Genomic DNA, 18,691 nt, shown 5'->3' with positions numbered 1-18,691 from the left:
TTAAACCCAATTTAATGCTTGGGTTAAAAGGGGTGCTGTGGCCATGTGTACAAAAAAATCTAGTTACTTGGTGGCATAAAGAGATATATCTGAACAGAAGAGGGGTGCTGAACAGAGAAGGGGTGCTGTGGCCACACTTTCAGAAAATCTTGTTTACTGGGTCAGCAGTAAGGCATAAAAGCAGAGACTAATCACAAGTTGGCCTTAAATGTAGATATTTTGATCATGCAATTTAATGCTTGGGTTAAAAGGGGTGCTGTGGCCATATGTACAAAAATCTAGTAACTGGGTGGCAGAAAGACATATATCTGAACAGAAGATCAGAGTAAAGCGTCTTGCCAAGGAAACGCACACACACTGCAACCTCATTGGCTGGACTCGAACCCACAACCTGCAGAGTTACCTAAATTGCAGTCTGTATACAAATAATCATAAATTTTGTTTCGATGGGGTTTTTCTCAACGACATGCTTGATTCTCGTTTCAGGAGATTAAATTCACTGGTCCCGACAGCAAGTCCCTGCCAAGGATACCAACCAACGTAAGTAAAAAATAACAAAAGCAACACTGACCAGCTATTGAAACGAAGAAAGTTTTTGATTCTAAGGTTTGTTTACGAACTGAAGTGCCCATCACATTGCTCTTGTGAGTAGCTTAAATAGCGCCCTCTGTGGCTCATGCACTGAGCCAATAGCCACACCTGCTTGACCTCTGGATTGTTTGGGTTCTGTGCACAAGTGCCCGCTCCCCCCCCCCCCCCCCCCAAGAGTAAGAAAGGGAGAGTTGGGAAAGACCACTGGGAGAGACATTGGAACGCATTGCCGACGACGCGTGACGCTCACACGAAGACGCTATGGCTTGTGCGCATTCACAATGTAATTAGTTGCGCGTGCTTTGCGTTATACGTGTGCGAACCAGTACGCACACGCAATGTGCCCCGTACAAGGGGCTGTCAACAGTGGTCAAAAAGCGCCCTCTCTCAAAGGGACACTGCATCTTGGAATGCGCCCAATTGGGCTACAAAATGCGCTTTGAACGAAATATTGTTAATCAGAAAGAACATTTAAAAGTAGGATATAAACATCCACACAACTATCCTGTCAAAACTGGGCGTTTTTGTGTTATTCTTGTGTTATGCGTGCGAGAACGACTTGCGGGGTCCACTTTTGCGACCCCCAAAAAGTCGGGCTGTTCTTGCTAGTTGTGATTCCAGCCGTTAAGTGTTCGCCTTTTGCGGACGTGTAAGAAACCACATTTGTGCATTGGTGCTGTGTGTAATTTATGTGACATACATAACATGTATCATACATTGACTGAAAACGACAGGCAAAACGTATGCGTACTCCGTCGTGTCCGATGTAAACAACCAGTTTTTTTTTTAATCTTTTTTTGGGAACGGTAAGAAATTAGGTTGATTTCCTTTCAACCAGATGTTTGAAATACTGGGAAAGATAAGTAAACAATCCAAAACAAGAAAATGTTGGGGATTTCAGGAAGCAGTACCCCCTTTAGAATAGAACCCATTGTATAACTTCTGAAGTTGTGGCATCTTTTCCTACAGAGGAACATCATGGAATACTTCAACGCGATCAATCCTACCAATATGATGATATTATTTGTCAGGTAAGATAAACAAAATGTGAGCATAAAGTTATTTTGTTTCAGGTTAGGCCACACAAAAAAAGTCTCCGGTTTCTGGTATGGAGCTTGCAAAAAAAGTGGTGCGGCGACGCGGCTTTTTTTTTTTTTTTACCTGACTTTTTTGCTTCAAATGTCGGCTGATGACTGCAAATGGTGTCCGACTAAACTTAGTGCAAATATATGGGAGTCCAGAGAGGCCACATAAAGCTTATTCTCGATCATAACCCCATCTAAAAACACGTTAAAATTGTGCAGCAGCAGAATTCCAGTCAAACCAGTGAGTTTGGCGGTTTTGAGACATCATCTTTCATTAAAAAAAAACTTTTTCATTTTGCCGACGCGCATGGCTACGGTGACGCACGCGCATACCAGAAACCGGAGACTTTTTTTTTGGCCTTAAGGTGACGCCGATTCTTTTTGGAATTGAATTATTTTTGTTCCAGGATTTACATCTCTAGTCAAAAAGGGCTCTTGCTGATTTGTTTCTTAAGATAATGACATAATCTTTGAAACTGGTTTGACATCTCGGCAGTATGCCAATAACACTCAACATAACAGCATGCATACTGATGTTGGATTTTTTAGAAATATTTAGATACCTTTTTGGAATCAGAAATATTCCAGCGGCGTAGCTTTCGATGTCATCGCGACATCTTTATTCAGCGTAGTGAATTAAACCACTCCGGTCATGTGACCACCTTGTGGACGATCAAAAACCACAATCTACGATGAGCTGTTGGTTGGTGATCGCCCAAAAATGGTCACATGACCGGAGTGGGTTAATTCACTACGCTGAATGAAGATGTCGCGATGACATCGGAAATCAAGATACCATAAAGGTATCTAAATAAGGGAATAAATGTGTGCTCCAGAGGTTTTTATCACTCTGTTTAAGACCACTTAGAGTCTGGGTGCTGATAATTACCCTCGCCTCCGGCTCGGGTAATTATCAGCACCCAGACTCTAAGTGGTCTTAAACAGAGTGATAAATACCGACGGAGCACATATTTATTCCCATTCATAAATACCTTTTCGGTAAAAAAAATCATATTATTCGTTCAAAACATCCCGATTTTGTTCAACAAATTCACTTTATGCTTTTTGAAACATCCCTCTTGCAAAATAATGGAGTGTTCAGCTGGCGAGTAAGATGTAAACAACCCTTTTATGGAGATTGACGTGCGCGTATCATGTTCTGCGCGATGTCGCGCAGAACGCACCTGGCTCGTTGCGTTTTGAATTTAGAACTATAAAATTCTGACTCCCTGGTAGTGTTGCGCATGCCTACGTGAGGATTGTGAACGTTCAACCAATGAAACGATAAGAGGCACTGGATTTTTAGGAGTCCACATTTTATTGTGACACTGGAAAAGTGTTTAAGACCAGCTAGCCATGTCTTTATCATCCGTTTAAGACCGGCCACGTGACGGGCTCTCGACCAATAGGAATGCGTGAACTGTCTTAGGTATTTATGAATATGTCTTAACACTCAACATGTCATAACGTATCTGCCTTTCGTGGCTGGCAATACATCCTTGGCAAATACACCTGCACTACGACAGATTTACCGAACATCTGCGTAGCGCGACAATTCGGCAGCCACTCTCCGTAGCGCAACACTTCAACGCACATCCCCATACTTGTGACCACATGCAAGTGTGTGTCGTAACTACGACAACAAACTGACGCATAACGCAAAGAATGAGAGCAGCGTCTCATATTCGATCTGGGGACGCTCTCACCTGGTGGTTTGAACGTGCAATTCTCCGCGTTCTAAACATGGAAGAACAAGGCCAAAAAATTAATAGTTCTGCTTCCGGTTTCCCTAACTACCCTATTCTGACAGCCCCTACCCTAATTATTTTTATTGGAAAAATGAGAAGAAAACGTCCAAAACTATCAATTATTACTTTTTACCCTCTACACATAAAAAAAGTTGCCAAAAGAAATCCTTTCCTACCTACCATATTTTCGAATGCCATGTAATCGGAAGCAGAAGTATTTTTTTTTTTTGGCCGAACCCCTGAAGAAGGACCAATGTTCGAAAGCTTGGTGATTTTGGTAAGCACGGCTTTTGAAATGTGAAACTTTTTATGTGTGTATCTTTGCAGCCTCCTGTACGAGAGAAGAGTTTTAATCGTGTCAGATAAGCTCAGTAGGGTGAGTAGAATAACTGATTTGTTCCGCTTTCAAGTGTGCTAACTAAAGGAAATATTTACTTGAAATTTGCTCCTAAAACTATTTGATTAAAGGCATAAAGGATTAATTTTCATTTATCCCAAGAGTAACTGACTAAATTATTATTTTAAGAATTACTATCAATAGCAAAAAGCTTGAATTGAAATTATTTATTCCATCTGGCTTGCTGTTATTTAAAAGAAAATCAAGAATTGTAGGTGATTTTCAACGATCAGTCAATTCGGGCCATTCACAGTGCAGTGCGCCACCAAGAGTTTGCCATGGAGAGTCCATTTTTCAAGTTTATGGTCGACAAAACATGGCCCATTTGAATGAGTGTCAGTCGACAACTTGAGCTAATTTGTTGGGGCATAGTGTTCTGCCGCTATTAATACAAAAAACACCCGTTATTGAAAAAAAAAAGAGAAAAGGGCAAACATATACTTGAATCATACACTTACAAACCTTCTGACCGGAAACACATTAACAATTTCAAATGTCCCGCGCTGTGAATTTGTCGACCATCTCCCACAATGCACTGGGAAAAATAAACTCTCCGTGGCAAGCTCTTGGTGGCGCACTGCATTGTGAATCGCCTGAATTTTCTGATCGTTGGATGTGCATGCATTGATTGTTAAAAAGGTTGTGCATAGTTTTTTTACTGAACTGAAAGTTTAACAGGTTAATAGGTTTGGAACAGGTTATGTTTTGTTATTTAGAACGAACAAAATGCAAGAAAAGGGAGAGTTTTTGAACCCTTCAAGTGTTTTTGAGGCTGTAGTTGATCAAGTACTGATAATTGCTGTACTGTTCTCTGGTTTGCAGTTAACAGCCTGCGTGCACAGCGCGGCCTCCCTGTTGTACCCCCTCTATTGGCAGCATATCTACATTCCCGTCATGCCGGCCCATCTCATAGACTACTGCTGCGCTCCCATGCCATTCCTAGTTGGAGTCCATTCCTCATTTATGCCGGTAAGTTCTTGTTGGGTCTCGCATTTGTCACTTGGGGGAGGGGGAGGGGGATGTTAGGGGGGGTATGTTGGGGGGGGGCATTGCACCCCTTTTAATAAGCTGTTTTTGTCAACAAAATCGTACCTCTCGGCAAAAGTGCCGTTCTTCTTGGCCAGATTATGTCTCTGTTAGTAAAACGGGTGAAAAAAAGATTCCAAAAAGGGTAAAGTGTCTTGCCCAAGGACACAACACCTGACCAACAGCTGTGGGTGTTAGGGGTGGGGATTTGGAGTTGTTGCACCCCTTCTAATGAAATGTTTTTGTTAGCAAAATTAATCAACTTGGCAAAAATGCCATTCTTGGAAAAATCATGTCTCTGTCAGCAAAACGGGTGGAAAAAGAGGCCAAAAAGGGTAAAGTGACTTGCCCAAGGACACAACACCTGACTAAAAGCTGGATTCAAATCCCTGACTTTTATATCATGAGTATGAACCCCAGTAAATGTCCATGTTCTTCATTCTGATTGAGGAATGTGTTTGTTTTTTTTAATCAAAATACAACTTAATTTGTCATCGACACACTGAAGTTCATGAATATAGGAATCAGACCTTTTAACAAGTTTTAAAGTTATATTATTTTATTGATTTTTTAATTGATGTTTTGGATTTCAGCAAGTCAAGAAGATGGCGTTGGATGAAGTGGTCATACTCAATGCCGACAACAACATTATAGAGACGCCGTTTGAGGATCTGCAAACTCTGCCCCCGGAGGCTGTAAGTGGTTCTATTTTGTTGACCCAATGCATCTGTTTTTCTCAATTCCACAGAATCATTCAAATCATCCAGGTCGATTTTTAAGAATCTGTGCCTTGATTGGAGGGTCGGGGTGGGGGGGGGGGCAGGTGTCGGGAAGGGTTGATCAATAATCCGTCTGAAAACAAACTTGTGGAGTTTACGCCATGAAGCTGCTTAACATAAAATCAGGGCTTGACCTTATCGGTAGTCAGCCCGCCAAATGCGAGTAAACACATCAGCAGACTAGGCTGGCTTGTCAAAAATTATGAACAGGCTTGTCATGTTTTCGCTTATCTGCGGATTTCCCCACCTTTAGAATAGCTGGTCGCAGAAAAAAATAAATTGTAGTTTTTTCCCACTTTCTTCAGTGAAATCAACATTTCTGTGAATTAACCCTGAAACTTTATAATAAAGATGTCATTCTTGACAAGAATAAAAATCACATTTTGACAACGTTTTCACCAATCAACGTCGAGTGGGCCATTACACAATAATGCACAGCGCGACTTGACACTTTTTTTATGGAGTGGGACACATATCGAGTCGTCACTACTAAATCAGCATATAATCGTCAATCTAACAAGGTGTAAGATTTTGGTGGATCCGGAATAAAAAAGTCCTCCATTTTCCTTCATTTTGCCAGGTCAGCCAACTGAAGAAGAATCTGAAAAACACTGAATTATGCAACGGAGACGGAGTAGCCAGGTCCTTCCTGAAGGTTCTGGTTTATCTATTGGGAGGCTACAGGGAGGCCATCAGGAGCAAGACCGTGACGGTGAGTACCAATCCGTTTTTGTCCATTACCATTATCATTTGCTTGCTCAAATTGTGGAGTGCCGTGGCCTCGTGGTCTGGACCATTGTGAACTCATCATCTGTGGGTAATTCTGCAGGTTGTGGGTCCAAGTCCAGCCTGGGGTTATGGCGCGTGTGTCCTTGGGCAAGGCACTTTGTCACTCATTGCCTCTCCCCACCCAGGAGTAAATGGGTACCTGTGAGGGCAGAGATGGTAACTGTTATTTGATTTTTAGCTGCCTTGCGCCGAAATGGTAGCATCGACTATAATAATCCGCAGGGAGCTGAGATTGTATTTGGAGTGTTTCATTGGCCCAAGGATCAGGGTTAATAATAATAGCGCTTTGATCTTAATTAAAAGTGCTTTCACAAATCAGTTTCCATTGTTAACGTTTGTAATTGGGGATTGAAAAATAAAATTGCTTGAGCTCAAGTAACCATGACGCTGATGCTGTGGATTACATGTTCATTACCCTTTTCTTACTCTTAGCGAACATTGAAATTTGCGCAATTATCAAAATAGAAAAAAAGGCCCTGAATCATCCAGAATAGCACAAAAGTAACAAAAAAATGATATGATTGACCACCGACATATATCCAGGGCTCGAAATACCCACTGGACCGTGGACCATGTCTAGTGATTTTAGCGTCGGTCTAGTGCTGTGTATGACTGCACTAGTCCGGCTGTCTTGTGTTTTTTCTTGCACTATATAAACAAAATGACGCCCAAATATACTAGCAGTTGAGGTCTGATTAACAGCGTGCTTTGAGTTCATATTATTACTTGATTGATTAAACTTACCGACCAAAAAACTCCCTGTGCCGTGCTAAAACGCAACGAAGCTGCCTGGCCAACGCGCCAGTCATGCCAGTTGCAGACATACGTACGTACATCCCATACAGTACAGGTACGTTGAAGCTCCGTTGGTACATGTCACGCCACCGCAACTTAGATTGGTAGCAATACGCAGAATCCCTGTACTGCATGGGAATTAGTTGTACGGTCTAGTTCCCAGACTTGTACGAAGCAAAAGACCGTGCCCGCTGGCAAGAGAATGAGACTAATTTTCCAGGGGAACTAGCCAAGTGCACACACGAAACGGTCGACTTGTAAACTTTTTCTTGCAATCTGTGCTCCATCTGTTTTCAGTTTTCAAGATGTGGAGATTCGTGGATGGCATTTAGAAATGCTAGACTTCATTTTACCTTATACAAAATAATAGCATTTTGTTGTATTCCTGTCACATAGTGCAAAATGTTGTTTGTTCTTATTTATGACACAGGTCTTGTAAAAATAGTTCAGGTCCAGTAAGATTCCTCAGTTACTAGACCTGCTCTTTAGTGCTTTTTTTTCCATGAAATTCAAGCCCTGACATCGGAAAGTATGCCTCGCCATTGTAGTAGGTAAAGATCGTATAGTGCCCCGTGCTAGGAAGTAGGCAAGCCTTTGAAGCTATGATTGATGGCAAAGCTGAGAAAAAGCGCACAGCCAACACTCTGTGCTTGGTCGGCATGTTTATGACAACCATGCACGGCACGAGTAGTGACCATTATGCCATATGTTATTTATGTGAAATTAAGCCCTACTGTCTAGTTTAGAAAGCACAAGTTGGTTGCTAACCGGACGTTTGTCTAAAATGCAACAGTGGCCGATTATTGGGAAACCGGCTTGTCACGTGGTACTGTGACGTCATAGGATCGGAACCTATCCTTAGAGGGAAGATACAACATTTGCAAACATCAAAAAACGGAATTATCAAATTATAATGAAATATCTTATTGGACTGTTAGTGAATGACAATCTAAGACAAAGCATCCTGTAAAATCGTGGCTCCTGGTGTGCTGACATTTTTAAGAAAACTTTTATTTTTCCAACGCTGGTCGGCCGACCATCATTGGAGAAAAAAAAAACTGCTCCTAATTTTTCATATTTAGTCATTCAGCAATTTCTTTGCAATTGATTACACATGCATCTGTGAAGGGTACAAGCCTGCTAGACTGATTCTCTTACATGTACCTTACAATCCCAAAGTCTGTGTAATGCAACGTCTCATCTTAAGTGGGGTCAGGGAACCAGACTACAAGAACATGGTTGGTTTTCTTATCTCCGCACCCAAAACATGAAACAAGCTAGTTTAACAACATTTTCTATAGCACACAAATCCTCCAAATACATTTATTTCTGAAAATTGCAGCAAGAGCAAATGTTGTATATTTCCTTAAAAATGTCACACTTTTAGATTAAAATTTGTCTTCTCTTACTGCATAGGGCAACGAGTATGTGTTGGACCGAGACGTCTTTGTTCAATGTCGATCCACCCACATGCAACCTTTCTTAGAGAAACTACTACAGCTGCAGCATTTTACTCAGGTATGTCCACTGTCATGTATTAAATAATAATTAATGGCTCACCCACGGAACACATCTCCCTGTTCATTGACAGTTTTCTCAAACCCCTTGTCCCACAGATTTCGTCATACATTCACGACACCCCAGACTTCCTACGCAAGCTTGAAGGAATCAAGGACCAGATTCCCAGCACAGCCATCATCGGGACTTTCGACGTCTCATCTCTGTACACCAACATCCCACATGAGGAGGGTGTTCGTGCTTGCTCCTTGGCTCTGGCCAAGGCAGGACACACGACTCCTCCCATCAGTGATGTTGGCACCCTCATGAGACTTATACTAACGAAGAACAATTTTTCCTTCCTTGGTGAACACTATCTACAGGTACACGGCACTGCAATGGGCACCCGCATGGCCCCGTCGATGGCTTGCCTCTTCATGGGCGACCTCGAAGAACGCATTCTTGCCTCGGCCCCATGTCGCCCTTGGATCTGGTGGAGATATATTGATGATGTTTTTTTCATCTGGACCAGTGATGAGGACAGTCTCTTGACCTTCACTAACCACATCAATTCCTTCCACAGAACCATCAAATTCACATCGGAGTTCTCGGCTCACCAAACCCACTTTCTGGATGTCACCGTCCGCAAGCAAGGCAACTCACTAACCACTGACCTGTATTCCAAACCCACAGACACCCACCAGTACCTCCACTCCTCCAGCTGTCACCCCAGGCACTGCAAAACTGGCATAGCGTTTAGCCAGGCACTCAGACTCAGAAGAATTTGTTCTAATGATTCCGATTTCTCCCGCCATACACAGATACTGAGGAACAACTTGGTGGCCAGGGGTCACAGCTCTCGCCAAGTTCATCGTGCCATTGCCAGAGCTAAAGCTATCCCCAGAAATCTAGCTCTCACGGGAAAGGCCCCTGATGCCATGGCCAAACCCATGATTCCCTTGGTTACCACGTTTCACCCCAATCTCCCTCCCCTTCGCAAAATCACTAATGACAATCACCATATCCTCCATACTTCAGATCGCCTTGCCCGCGCCATCCCCAACGGCCCCACATTGGCTTACAGGCGTCCTCGAAATCTACGGGACTTGATTGTTCGAGCTGAAGTCCCTTCCTTAGATGCATCCCCTCCCACCCAGCATGGTACTTTCAAGTGCAGTTCCAGATGTGTTGTCTGCCAGATTCATATCCAGGAGTCTGACTCCTTTTCTGGCCACTCTTCTGTCACTACCCACAGAACCATTGGTAACATCACTTGTAACACCTCTAATGTCATATATCTCATTTCTTGCAGGGTCTGTGGAGTGCAGTATGTAGGTGAGACTAAGAATACGCTCAAGAAGCGTTTCTATGCCCACCGGTCAACGGTCAACACCAAGAAACTAGACACCCCTGTTGGTCATCACTTCAACCTGCCTAACCACTCCATTTCTGATATGATTTTGCAGGGCATTGAATCTCTTGGCCATCGCAAGGACTCAGTTCGCCTCAGCAGAGAGAAAGTGTGGATGAATCGTCTTCGAACTATTCAACCACATGGTCTCAACATCCAACTTGGAAATGATTAATCCTTTTCTTCCTCCATTGTCTTCTGTTACAGATAATCCATCTGGTCTTCCTTGTTTGTGTTTACCCATCTTCCCCCATCTTTCATTCCTTTCCACCTCAATACTGTCCCCCCCCCCCCCCACATCATCCCTTCACTCTCACACTCTTTTGTCCGTTCCCACTCCCTGTGACCTTTGATCCTTCCCCTTTCTGGTCCCTCCCCTGTTTACACAAGACCCCTTGTGGTTTGCCATCTCCCTTTGTTTCTTTGTTCTCTCATCCACCCTCCCCTGCATCTTTCCACACCTTTCACACCTAATCCTCCTTTTGTGTTTCTTCTTTCAGCCCTGCATGTTTGTGTGCACCCCCATGTTAATGTATGTACCTCTGTCATTTCTGTTTTAGCCTCTGAAGAAGAACTTGCTAAGTTCGCAACGTCAGGCCACATTAATTTTAAGAAATAATAATTATAATAGTTTGGGAGACTAATCATCCTTACTTGCAACTGAGAAGCTGACTTGCAAAGCACGCGGCTAAAACTAGTCGATCCGAAGGCATGTAATGGTGCCTTAGGCAGCCGCCATGCGACCCATTTATGACTACGGAGCACAGCCAAAAATTGAAAGTGTTGATTTTTGAGGAGGGAGGAAAACCAGAGATCCCGGAGAAAAAACCTTGTGGCACAGGAGAGATTCAACGCACAACTCTACTCACATATGGTCCTAGCCGGGAATCGAACCAGGGCCACAGTGGTGAGAGGCGAGCGCTTTACGCACTCGCCACCCGTGCCACCCACCACCCATTGAGTAGGTCCAGTGATCATGGGTCCAGATGCATCTATAGACTCTGTGCGCTAGTACCCCCTCATGGCGTCCATAGCAAGAGCAGCTCTGGTCTGGAAAGTACAGTGTAGAAAATGTGTCCAACACTATAACGACACGAGGTACCAGATATTACTGAAATTGATACTCAAAAAGTGGAAAGTATCCCGAAAATGATTTATTCCCAATCTTATCATCATATTCTACTTTGCTTTATTAATGAGTCAACAATGTTGATAAAGTACATGAAGTAAAGCAAAATATGGCATGGGAGTCTGAGACTATTTGCCAAAACAAAATTGAATTTATCTTCGCTGACATTTTAGGACGTTATAACATTTTGGTCGTCAATTTTTTTGTCAACAGTTTATCGATTCCAGGCTTCAGTTGATTAAATCCGGCCAACCTATCAACGACCTGTTTGAGGAGGAGCTGGAAATTGCAAGGATAGATGGAAGTAAGACGACAAAGTTGGACCATTTTAGTCTGAGTTGTATTCACAAGTCCACACACATTCTTTAAAGTCCTCACAAGTCTTCACAAGTCCATCACAATTTCTCACAAAACCTCACAAGTCCTCACAAGTCCTCACAAGTCCATCACAAGTCCTCACAAGTCCTCACAAGTCCTCACAAGTCCATACAAGTCCTCACAAGTCCTCACAAGTCCTCACAAGTCCATCATAAGTCCATCACAAATCATCACAAGTCCATCACAAGTCCTCACAAGTCCTCACAAGTCCTCACAAGTCCATACAAGTCCTCACAAGTCCATACAAGTCCTCACAAGTCCATCACAAGTCCTCACAAGTCCATCACAAGTCCTCACAAGTCCTCACAAGTCCATCACAAGTCCTCACAAGTCCTCACAAGTCCTCACAAGTCCATACAAGTCCTCACAAGTCCATACAAGTCCTCACAAGTCCATCACAAGTCCTCACAAGTGCATCACAAGTCCATCACAAGTCCTCACCAACTTCACACGTTCATCATAATTTCCCACAAGTCCTCTCAAGTCCCTCACAAGTACTCAAAAGTCCTCACAAGTCCATCACAAGTCCTCACAACTCCTTACAAGTCCTCACAAGTCCATACAAGTCCTCACAAGTCCTCACAAGTCCTCACAAGTCCATCATAAGTCCATCACAAATCATCACAAGTCCATCACAAGTCCTCACAAGTCCTCACAAGTCCTCACAAGTCCATACAAGTCCTCACAAGTCCATACAAGTCCTCACAAGTCCATCACAAGTCCTCACAAGTGCATCACAAGTGCATCACAAGTCCTCACAAGTCCTCACAAGTCCATCACAAGTCCTCACAAGTCCTCACAAGTCCTCACAAGTCCATACAAGTCCTCACAAGTCCATACAAGTCCTCACAAGTCCATCACAAGTCCTCACAAGTGCATCACAAGTCCATCACAAGTCCCAATCACAAGCCACTCAGGCAAGTGACAATCCAATGAAATGAAAGCTGACAATGAAAGATACAAACAAATTGGAAGTGTATGATAAAACATATGATGGTTATGAAAAAAAAAGAAAGCCCTTATCATTACAAATCAGTGATTGTAACCTTTTTTGTGTGTCACTTTGATACGTGAAAGGTCTGTCCAGCAAAAACTTGAAGGAACAACTCAAGATCCACTTGTCCACGGTCAAAACGGACGGCAGAAAAATGCTGAAAGACGCACAGAAAAACATCCAACAGAAGGTAGGAACAATTTCTTGGTCTTTCTCGAAGCTTTGTCGTTATTTTTAACACATCCTAACTCTACTAGCTTCTTCTTCATTTATGCATTGCTTTCTGTAAAAAAAAAAGACAATTTTTGTAAAGTGGTTGGAAAATTAAATATTTGTCAAAGTATAGGTTTTATCCTTGACAATGTATGCTTAGATTTTGAAATCAAACTTTCCTTGGGAACAGTTTTGGCCATTGGAAAAATAATTTTTAAAAAATGTTTAGCGTCCCCGCCCGCTTCCTTTTTGGAGGCCACCTCTTTCTTCCTTTTTTTTTCCTTTTTTTTTTTACCGAAAAATTATTAATTTGAAACAGTGACATAATTTTGGCCTCCTTGTATGTTGCATCTAGCCAATAAAAAGCCGGTATGTCATTTCCTGAGTCCAATGGCGGCCATTTAAAAAAACAACTGGTGGCCATCTTGAAAAATAGCCCGGTTAGGTGGCCATTTTGGAGGGGGAAAAAAGGGCCTCCAGCCTCCTTTTTTCAAAAAGGCAGGACGCTAAACATGTTTTTTTTTTATTTGGCCTAATACGAGAAGTTGGCCATACATATTATATTTGACTTTGCATTTCTTGAATTGATACATGGTCATAATCATCTAGAAATTCACCCTTTAAAGGCGAAATTACAGGCTGAAACGTTTAGTATATATTTCAGAGATATTTAAGATCTCAACTTTGCAGCAGACTGAAAATCAAAAAAAAAAAAGTCATTTTTTTTCTGTCATTTTGTTTAATTTTTTTGGGGAGGGGGGTATCTTCATTTATCAGCCGTTGTAAATTGTAATGTCTGCAATTTTTCTCATTGTTAACTGCTAAAATGCAATCCTCCAAAGTTAGAAAAAGTTCTTCGTGGAGTTTTCTAACTTTGTTTTATATTTAATGCCACCTTCAAAGTTTCATAAATCTTTGAAAAACAATCAGGAAAATACCACAATTTGGTCTCATCTTTGGATTTGAAAGGCAGGCTTCATAACAAATAACACCCTTACATGAAAAGTCTGCAAAGACGTGTTGACAAAGAAAGATCCAGTTATATTCTCTTACCATTGTCGTATTGCTGGTTTGCACTAGTTGGAACCAGTTTGAACCGGTTTAAACTGGCTGCAAAGATTATCACTCTCCATAGACTTACTATTCATAACTTGAAAAACCCTGTCCCGAAGGAAGTTGTATAACCACTGCTAAACAATTCCATGTATAGATAATCACTACAAATTAGAATCCCCACATCTCTCGCGGGAGGTGTTACATACCGGTATTCATCACCGACGACACTGTATATGCACACCCACTGCGTCATTATGCAGTTTTAATACAGCAGTCGCGGTGAAAGGGGCCCGTTACATGCATTTGTTACATGTGTAAGCAACTTTTCCCAACGCTTGCAAAATTGTTTTCTCATTCAATAGAAATGTTCATAACCAGGGGCTAAGTTTGTTTAAACGCTTAGTAGAAACTATTGGTAAGCAGATTGATGTGCCCTCCCCCCACCCCCCTAAAAAAGCAAAACAGCCCCTTCCCCTCACCTCACTCCCCCGGAAAAATAGTGTTTGCAGATACATGTACACATGTACATGTATCACTTCAAAGTAGTTAACTTTTTTTTATAAACTAGGGAAATCTCTTAAGGAATTTTTTCGCAGCTTTTCATGTTTTGCGTAAGGAACAGGTTGCGATAATTTAAGTAAGCCGTATCTTGGTGTGGTGAAATACGGCTCATGTAAGATGTAAAAATACCAGTAAATTGTCAGGTGGCTTTCATAAGGCCAAAAACAAAAAGTCTCCGGTTTCTGGTATGCTCGCGCGTCGCCGTGGCCATGCGCCTCGGCAAAATGAAAAAGTTTTGTTTTCAATGAAAGATGATGTCTCAAAACCGCCAAACTCACTGGTTTGACTGGAATCCTGCTGCTGCACAATTTTAACGTGTTTTTAGATGGGGTTATGATCGAGAATAAGCTTTATGTGGCCTCTCTGGTCTCCCATAATATTTGCACTAAGTTTAGTCGGGCACCATTTGCAGTCATCAGCCGACATTTGAAGCAAAAAAAAAAGGTTAAAAAAAACAAAAAGCTGCGTCGCCGCACCACTTTTTGGGCAAGCTCCATACCAGAAACCAGAGACTTTTTTATTTTGCCCTAATGTAGCTTTGTTTAATTGCTACTCAGTACCTAATCCCTCTGTATTAACGATGAAATGCATATGAAGTGAATTTTAAACTGCCGATACCAAAATACGGTACATCAAATAAGCCAATTACATGTATGTATGCAAAGTGTGATTGCTTCTTTGAAGCGACCCGACAGTAGTTAAACATTTATTCCAAATTTCAAACATCCCGATTGAATGACTTGTATTTGGTGACTTTACATGGTCACGGCTTTGCATGCATTTTTAACACAATTTAAAAAAGTAAATCAATTCACATTTGAACTTACAATTAGTGCCATGCTTGTGTTTTTGGTTTGTTTTTTTAATTTTGTTTATAATATATTTGTGCCTGAACTTAATGCCGGGTTGTTATCCAATTCCCACCAATTTGCAGTAAATGAATGAATAATTTCTTTATTAATTCAAGGCATATAGAACCATTTGCATTCATCCCAAAAATATACAGGGCGAGTAAAAAAAAAAGGAACCCAAATGTCCAGACCATTTTCGTAGTGAAGTTCTGCATGTAGCACTTTCAAAATCTAGGATATGAAAGCCCAATTCATAAGCTTTCGTTTAGTACAAGAATCATTTGAATCACTCATGTACTTTACAAGTTACGGAGTTTTAAACACAGCCGCCGTTTTAAGGTTCTGTTCACGGATCACAAAAAAATTCTCTCAGCAACACAAAAACAAATCACATAAGGATGTGTGTGAATTGTTTTCGTTTTTCTGAAAGAACACACACCTTTTGTGTGATCCATGGACAGAACTTTAAAACTGTGGTTGCTTTTAAAACTCCGTAACTTGAAAAGGACATGAGTGATTTGAATGATTCTTGTACTAAAAGAAAGCTTATGAATTGGGCTTTCATATCCTAGATTTTGAAAGTGCTACATGCAGAACTTCACTAAAACAATTGTCCCGACATTTGGGTTTCGTTTTTTTTTTACTCACCCTGTATGTACCAAATTATTATCAAAAAGCTTACTTGGATTAAAGATTGTACTGGTACTAAACACCCATGAAATTATTCGTCTAGTGCAACCTCTTTTAGAATCAATCCAGAAATGTAGCCAACGATCAGTCCATTGACTGATTTTTGGGAATACAGAGTGCTGTTGACGAAATTTTTGTTTCGTGATCGAAAGGTTGTGTATGGTTTTTCACTGTTTTCTCAAAAAGTGTAATATCCACTGAGCTGAAACTTCAACAGGTCAGGTTTTGAATGTTCATTCTTCTTTGGATTTTGAGTGGTGTTATTATTGGAAACGAACAAAATGCATGAAAAGCAAATTATCCTACGTGCCTTTAATAAAGGTGCCATTGCTTGTAATACTAACATTCTGTCTTGCGATTTCAACCCCTCCCCTTTTTTTAAACCCCACCCCTTGCCTGTCCCTAACATTCCTTAACAGATGATTCAGGCGCAGGGGTCTATACGGCCGAAGGTAGGATGCTTGGCTTTTCTTTCTTTTTTACTAAAATCTGAAAAACGCAATTTTAACGCTGCTTCATTTGTGGTTCATGGGAACGCTGATTTATGCAGTAGATTACAGCTACTCGTTAACATTGTACATTGTTCTGTTGTGTTTCGTGCCCCATAAGGTAGCAGACCAGTAAATAAACTTCCATAGACCCCAATGGTAAATGCTCCCACTTCAAAAATTCGGGAAAAATACTCACAACTCTCCAAGGTGTTCGAGACACACATCAAATTAAAGCTTATTTCATCATCTTTCATTTTCTTTTCAATTTTTGGGGGGTCAACTGATGACTTTTAGGAGAAATTTCCATCTGAAGATGATCACCCCTGAAAATAGTCCTGAAGCCCATCGCCATTTTGAAAAACGATGCCTACACTCCATTGCAAAATAGAGCGCTTTTAGGGTCCAAATTACATCAAAATTACACAGAACTGCAAGCTCCCAGTCCTGTGCACGGCTTCCACCCATATTTTTTACAAACCCTCAAGTTCATGGCCCACAGCATGCTCAAATACCGAAGATTTTGAGGGCATGCAAATCGTGATTTGGCCGGCGCAGGCAATTTCGGACCGATTTACTGGTCTGCACCCATAAGGAACCATGTACATGAACCATGTACATGTACATGTACATGAAAACATTTATAAAAAACCTGTGACAGTTGACCTTTTCCTATTGGTTGAGAGCCTGTTATGTGGGTGGTCTTACACCGCCATTTAATCACCAGACACAAGACCCCGTCCTCCGCCCACATGAATGAGGTACATGTACGCACGGTCGCGTGCGCAAGCTACAACCAGAACCACCGATGTGATCTCCTTAGAGATGCTGATATGAGCACACAGCTCGTACAACACCACCATAGAACTGGCCTAAATCGTCAAAATTGTTTTCATTTTTTTTTCACCTTATTCATACCTCCGTATATTTTTTTAAAATGGCGTCTGTACATGCAATCAGTTTTCAGAAATCCCGAAACTGTAGTTGGGATCAATTGACATCACAGCAACAGGGCCCTCTGTTGTCGCAAAATAGCCAATATATTCCCTGCGCTGAAAACATTATTGGCACTTCAGAAAAAATGCAACCAAAACAAAAGGGTTTATCATTATTTTCATACATGGCAGAGGAACAGATATTTACACAAAAGATGTTCAGTGTAAAAATTCATATCTTGGTCCCATTAGAAGGGAAGTATTTCATTCATGAACTCAAGTTCCCACATGGTGCCCTTGTCATTAATGTTCATTTTTTATCGTTCAACATCTCACGCATTTTTCATTTTGTCTGTTTGGTGTTTTGGTTTTCACCCGATTTCTCGCCCATCCCCACATCGTGTTTACAGGCCAATCCCGAAGCCATGAAGCTGGTGTTAAAACAGGTAACAATTTCACAAATGTTTTGTCGGAGCCTGGGTCAAGTCCATCACAGATCAAGTCACAAGTCGGTCACAAGTCAATCACAAGTCAGTCACAAGTCAGTCACAAGTCAATCACAAGTCAATCACAAGTCCGTCACAAGTCAGTCAAGTCAGTCACAAGTCAATTACAAATCGATCACAGGTCAATTACAAGTCAGTTACAAGTCAATCACAAGTCAATCACAAGTCGGTCACAAATCAATCACAAGTCGGTCACAAGTCAGTCACAAGTCAGTCACAAGTCAGTCACAAGTCAGTCACAAGTCAATTACAAATCGATCACAAGTCGGTCACAAGTCAGTCACAAGATGGTCACAGGTCAATCACAAGTCAGTCACAAGTTAGTCACAAGTCAGTCACAAGTCAGTCACATGTCAATCACAAGTCAATCACAAGTCAGTCACAAATTAGTCACAAGTCAGTCACTAGTCAATCACAAGTCAATCACAAGTAAGTCACAAGTCAGTCACAAATCAGTCACAAGTCAAGCCACAAGTCAATCACAAGTCAATCACAAGTTAGTCATAAGTCAATCACAAGTCAGTCACAAGTTGGTCACAAGTCAATCACAAGTCGATCACAAGTCAATCACAAGTCAATCACAAGTCAATCACATCACAAGTCAAGTCACAAGTCAATTCTTAAGTCCTTCATAATCAAATCGCAAGCCAGCCACAACTTGGGTCACAATCAGAGGATGAACATTGACAAAGGAATACTTGTGTTGAAGTGCAGTTGAAACACTTGTGACTTGTCGTGAGACTGGAGGACTTGAGATGGCTTGTGATAGCTT

The 18,691-nt window shown here is 41.5% G+C and overlaps 1 protein-coding gene across 3 annotated transcripts in view; it reads left to right on the top strand.

The window, feature by feature from the left end:
• LOC119720227 (DENN domain-containing protein 1B-like) overlaps positions 1–18,691 on the top strand; it is a 63,368-nt gene that overhangs the window by 20,822 nt on the left and 23,855 nt on the right. Inside the window, exons 7-17 of one of the 3 annotated variants that reach the window (XM_038189841.1) lie at positions 487–540; positions 1,561–1,622; positions 3,752–3,800; positions 4,644–4,790; positions 5,441–5,542; positions 6,207–6,338; positions 8,627–8,728; positions 11,461–11,551; positions 12,703–12,809; positions 16,410–16,442; positions 17,824–17,859. In XM_038189841.1, coding sequence (XP_038045769.1) covers positions 487–540; positions 1,561–1,622; positions 3,752–3,800; positions 4,644–4,790; positions 5,441–5,542; positions 6,207–6,338; positions 8,627–8,728; positions 11,461–11,551; positions 12,703–12,809; positions 16,410–16,442; positions 17,824–17,859 — 915 coding nt within the window. The remainder of the gene's footprint in view (positions 1–486; positions 541–1,560; positions 1,623–3,751; positions 3,801–4,643; positions 4,791–5,440; positions 5,543–6,206; positions 6,339–8,626; positions 8,729–11,460; positions 11,552–12,702; positions 12,810–16,409; positions 16,443–17,823; positions 17,860–18,691) is intronic. The other 2 variants (XM_038189842.1, XM_038189843.1) reach the window with 2 other exon arrangements.

The sequence above is a fragment of the Patiria miniata genome, unplaced genomic scaffold, assembly GCF_015706575.1.
Source record: "Patiria miniata isolate m_02_andy unplaced genomic scaffold, ASM1570657v1 HiC_scaffold_9, whole genome shotgun sequence".
Lineage (NCBI taxonomy): Eukaryota > Metazoa > Echinodermata > Asteroidea > Valvatida > Asterinidae > Patiria > Patiria miniata.
Note: the sequence above shows the minus strand (reverse complement) of the source record. Positions and strands in the feature narration are given on the sequence as shown.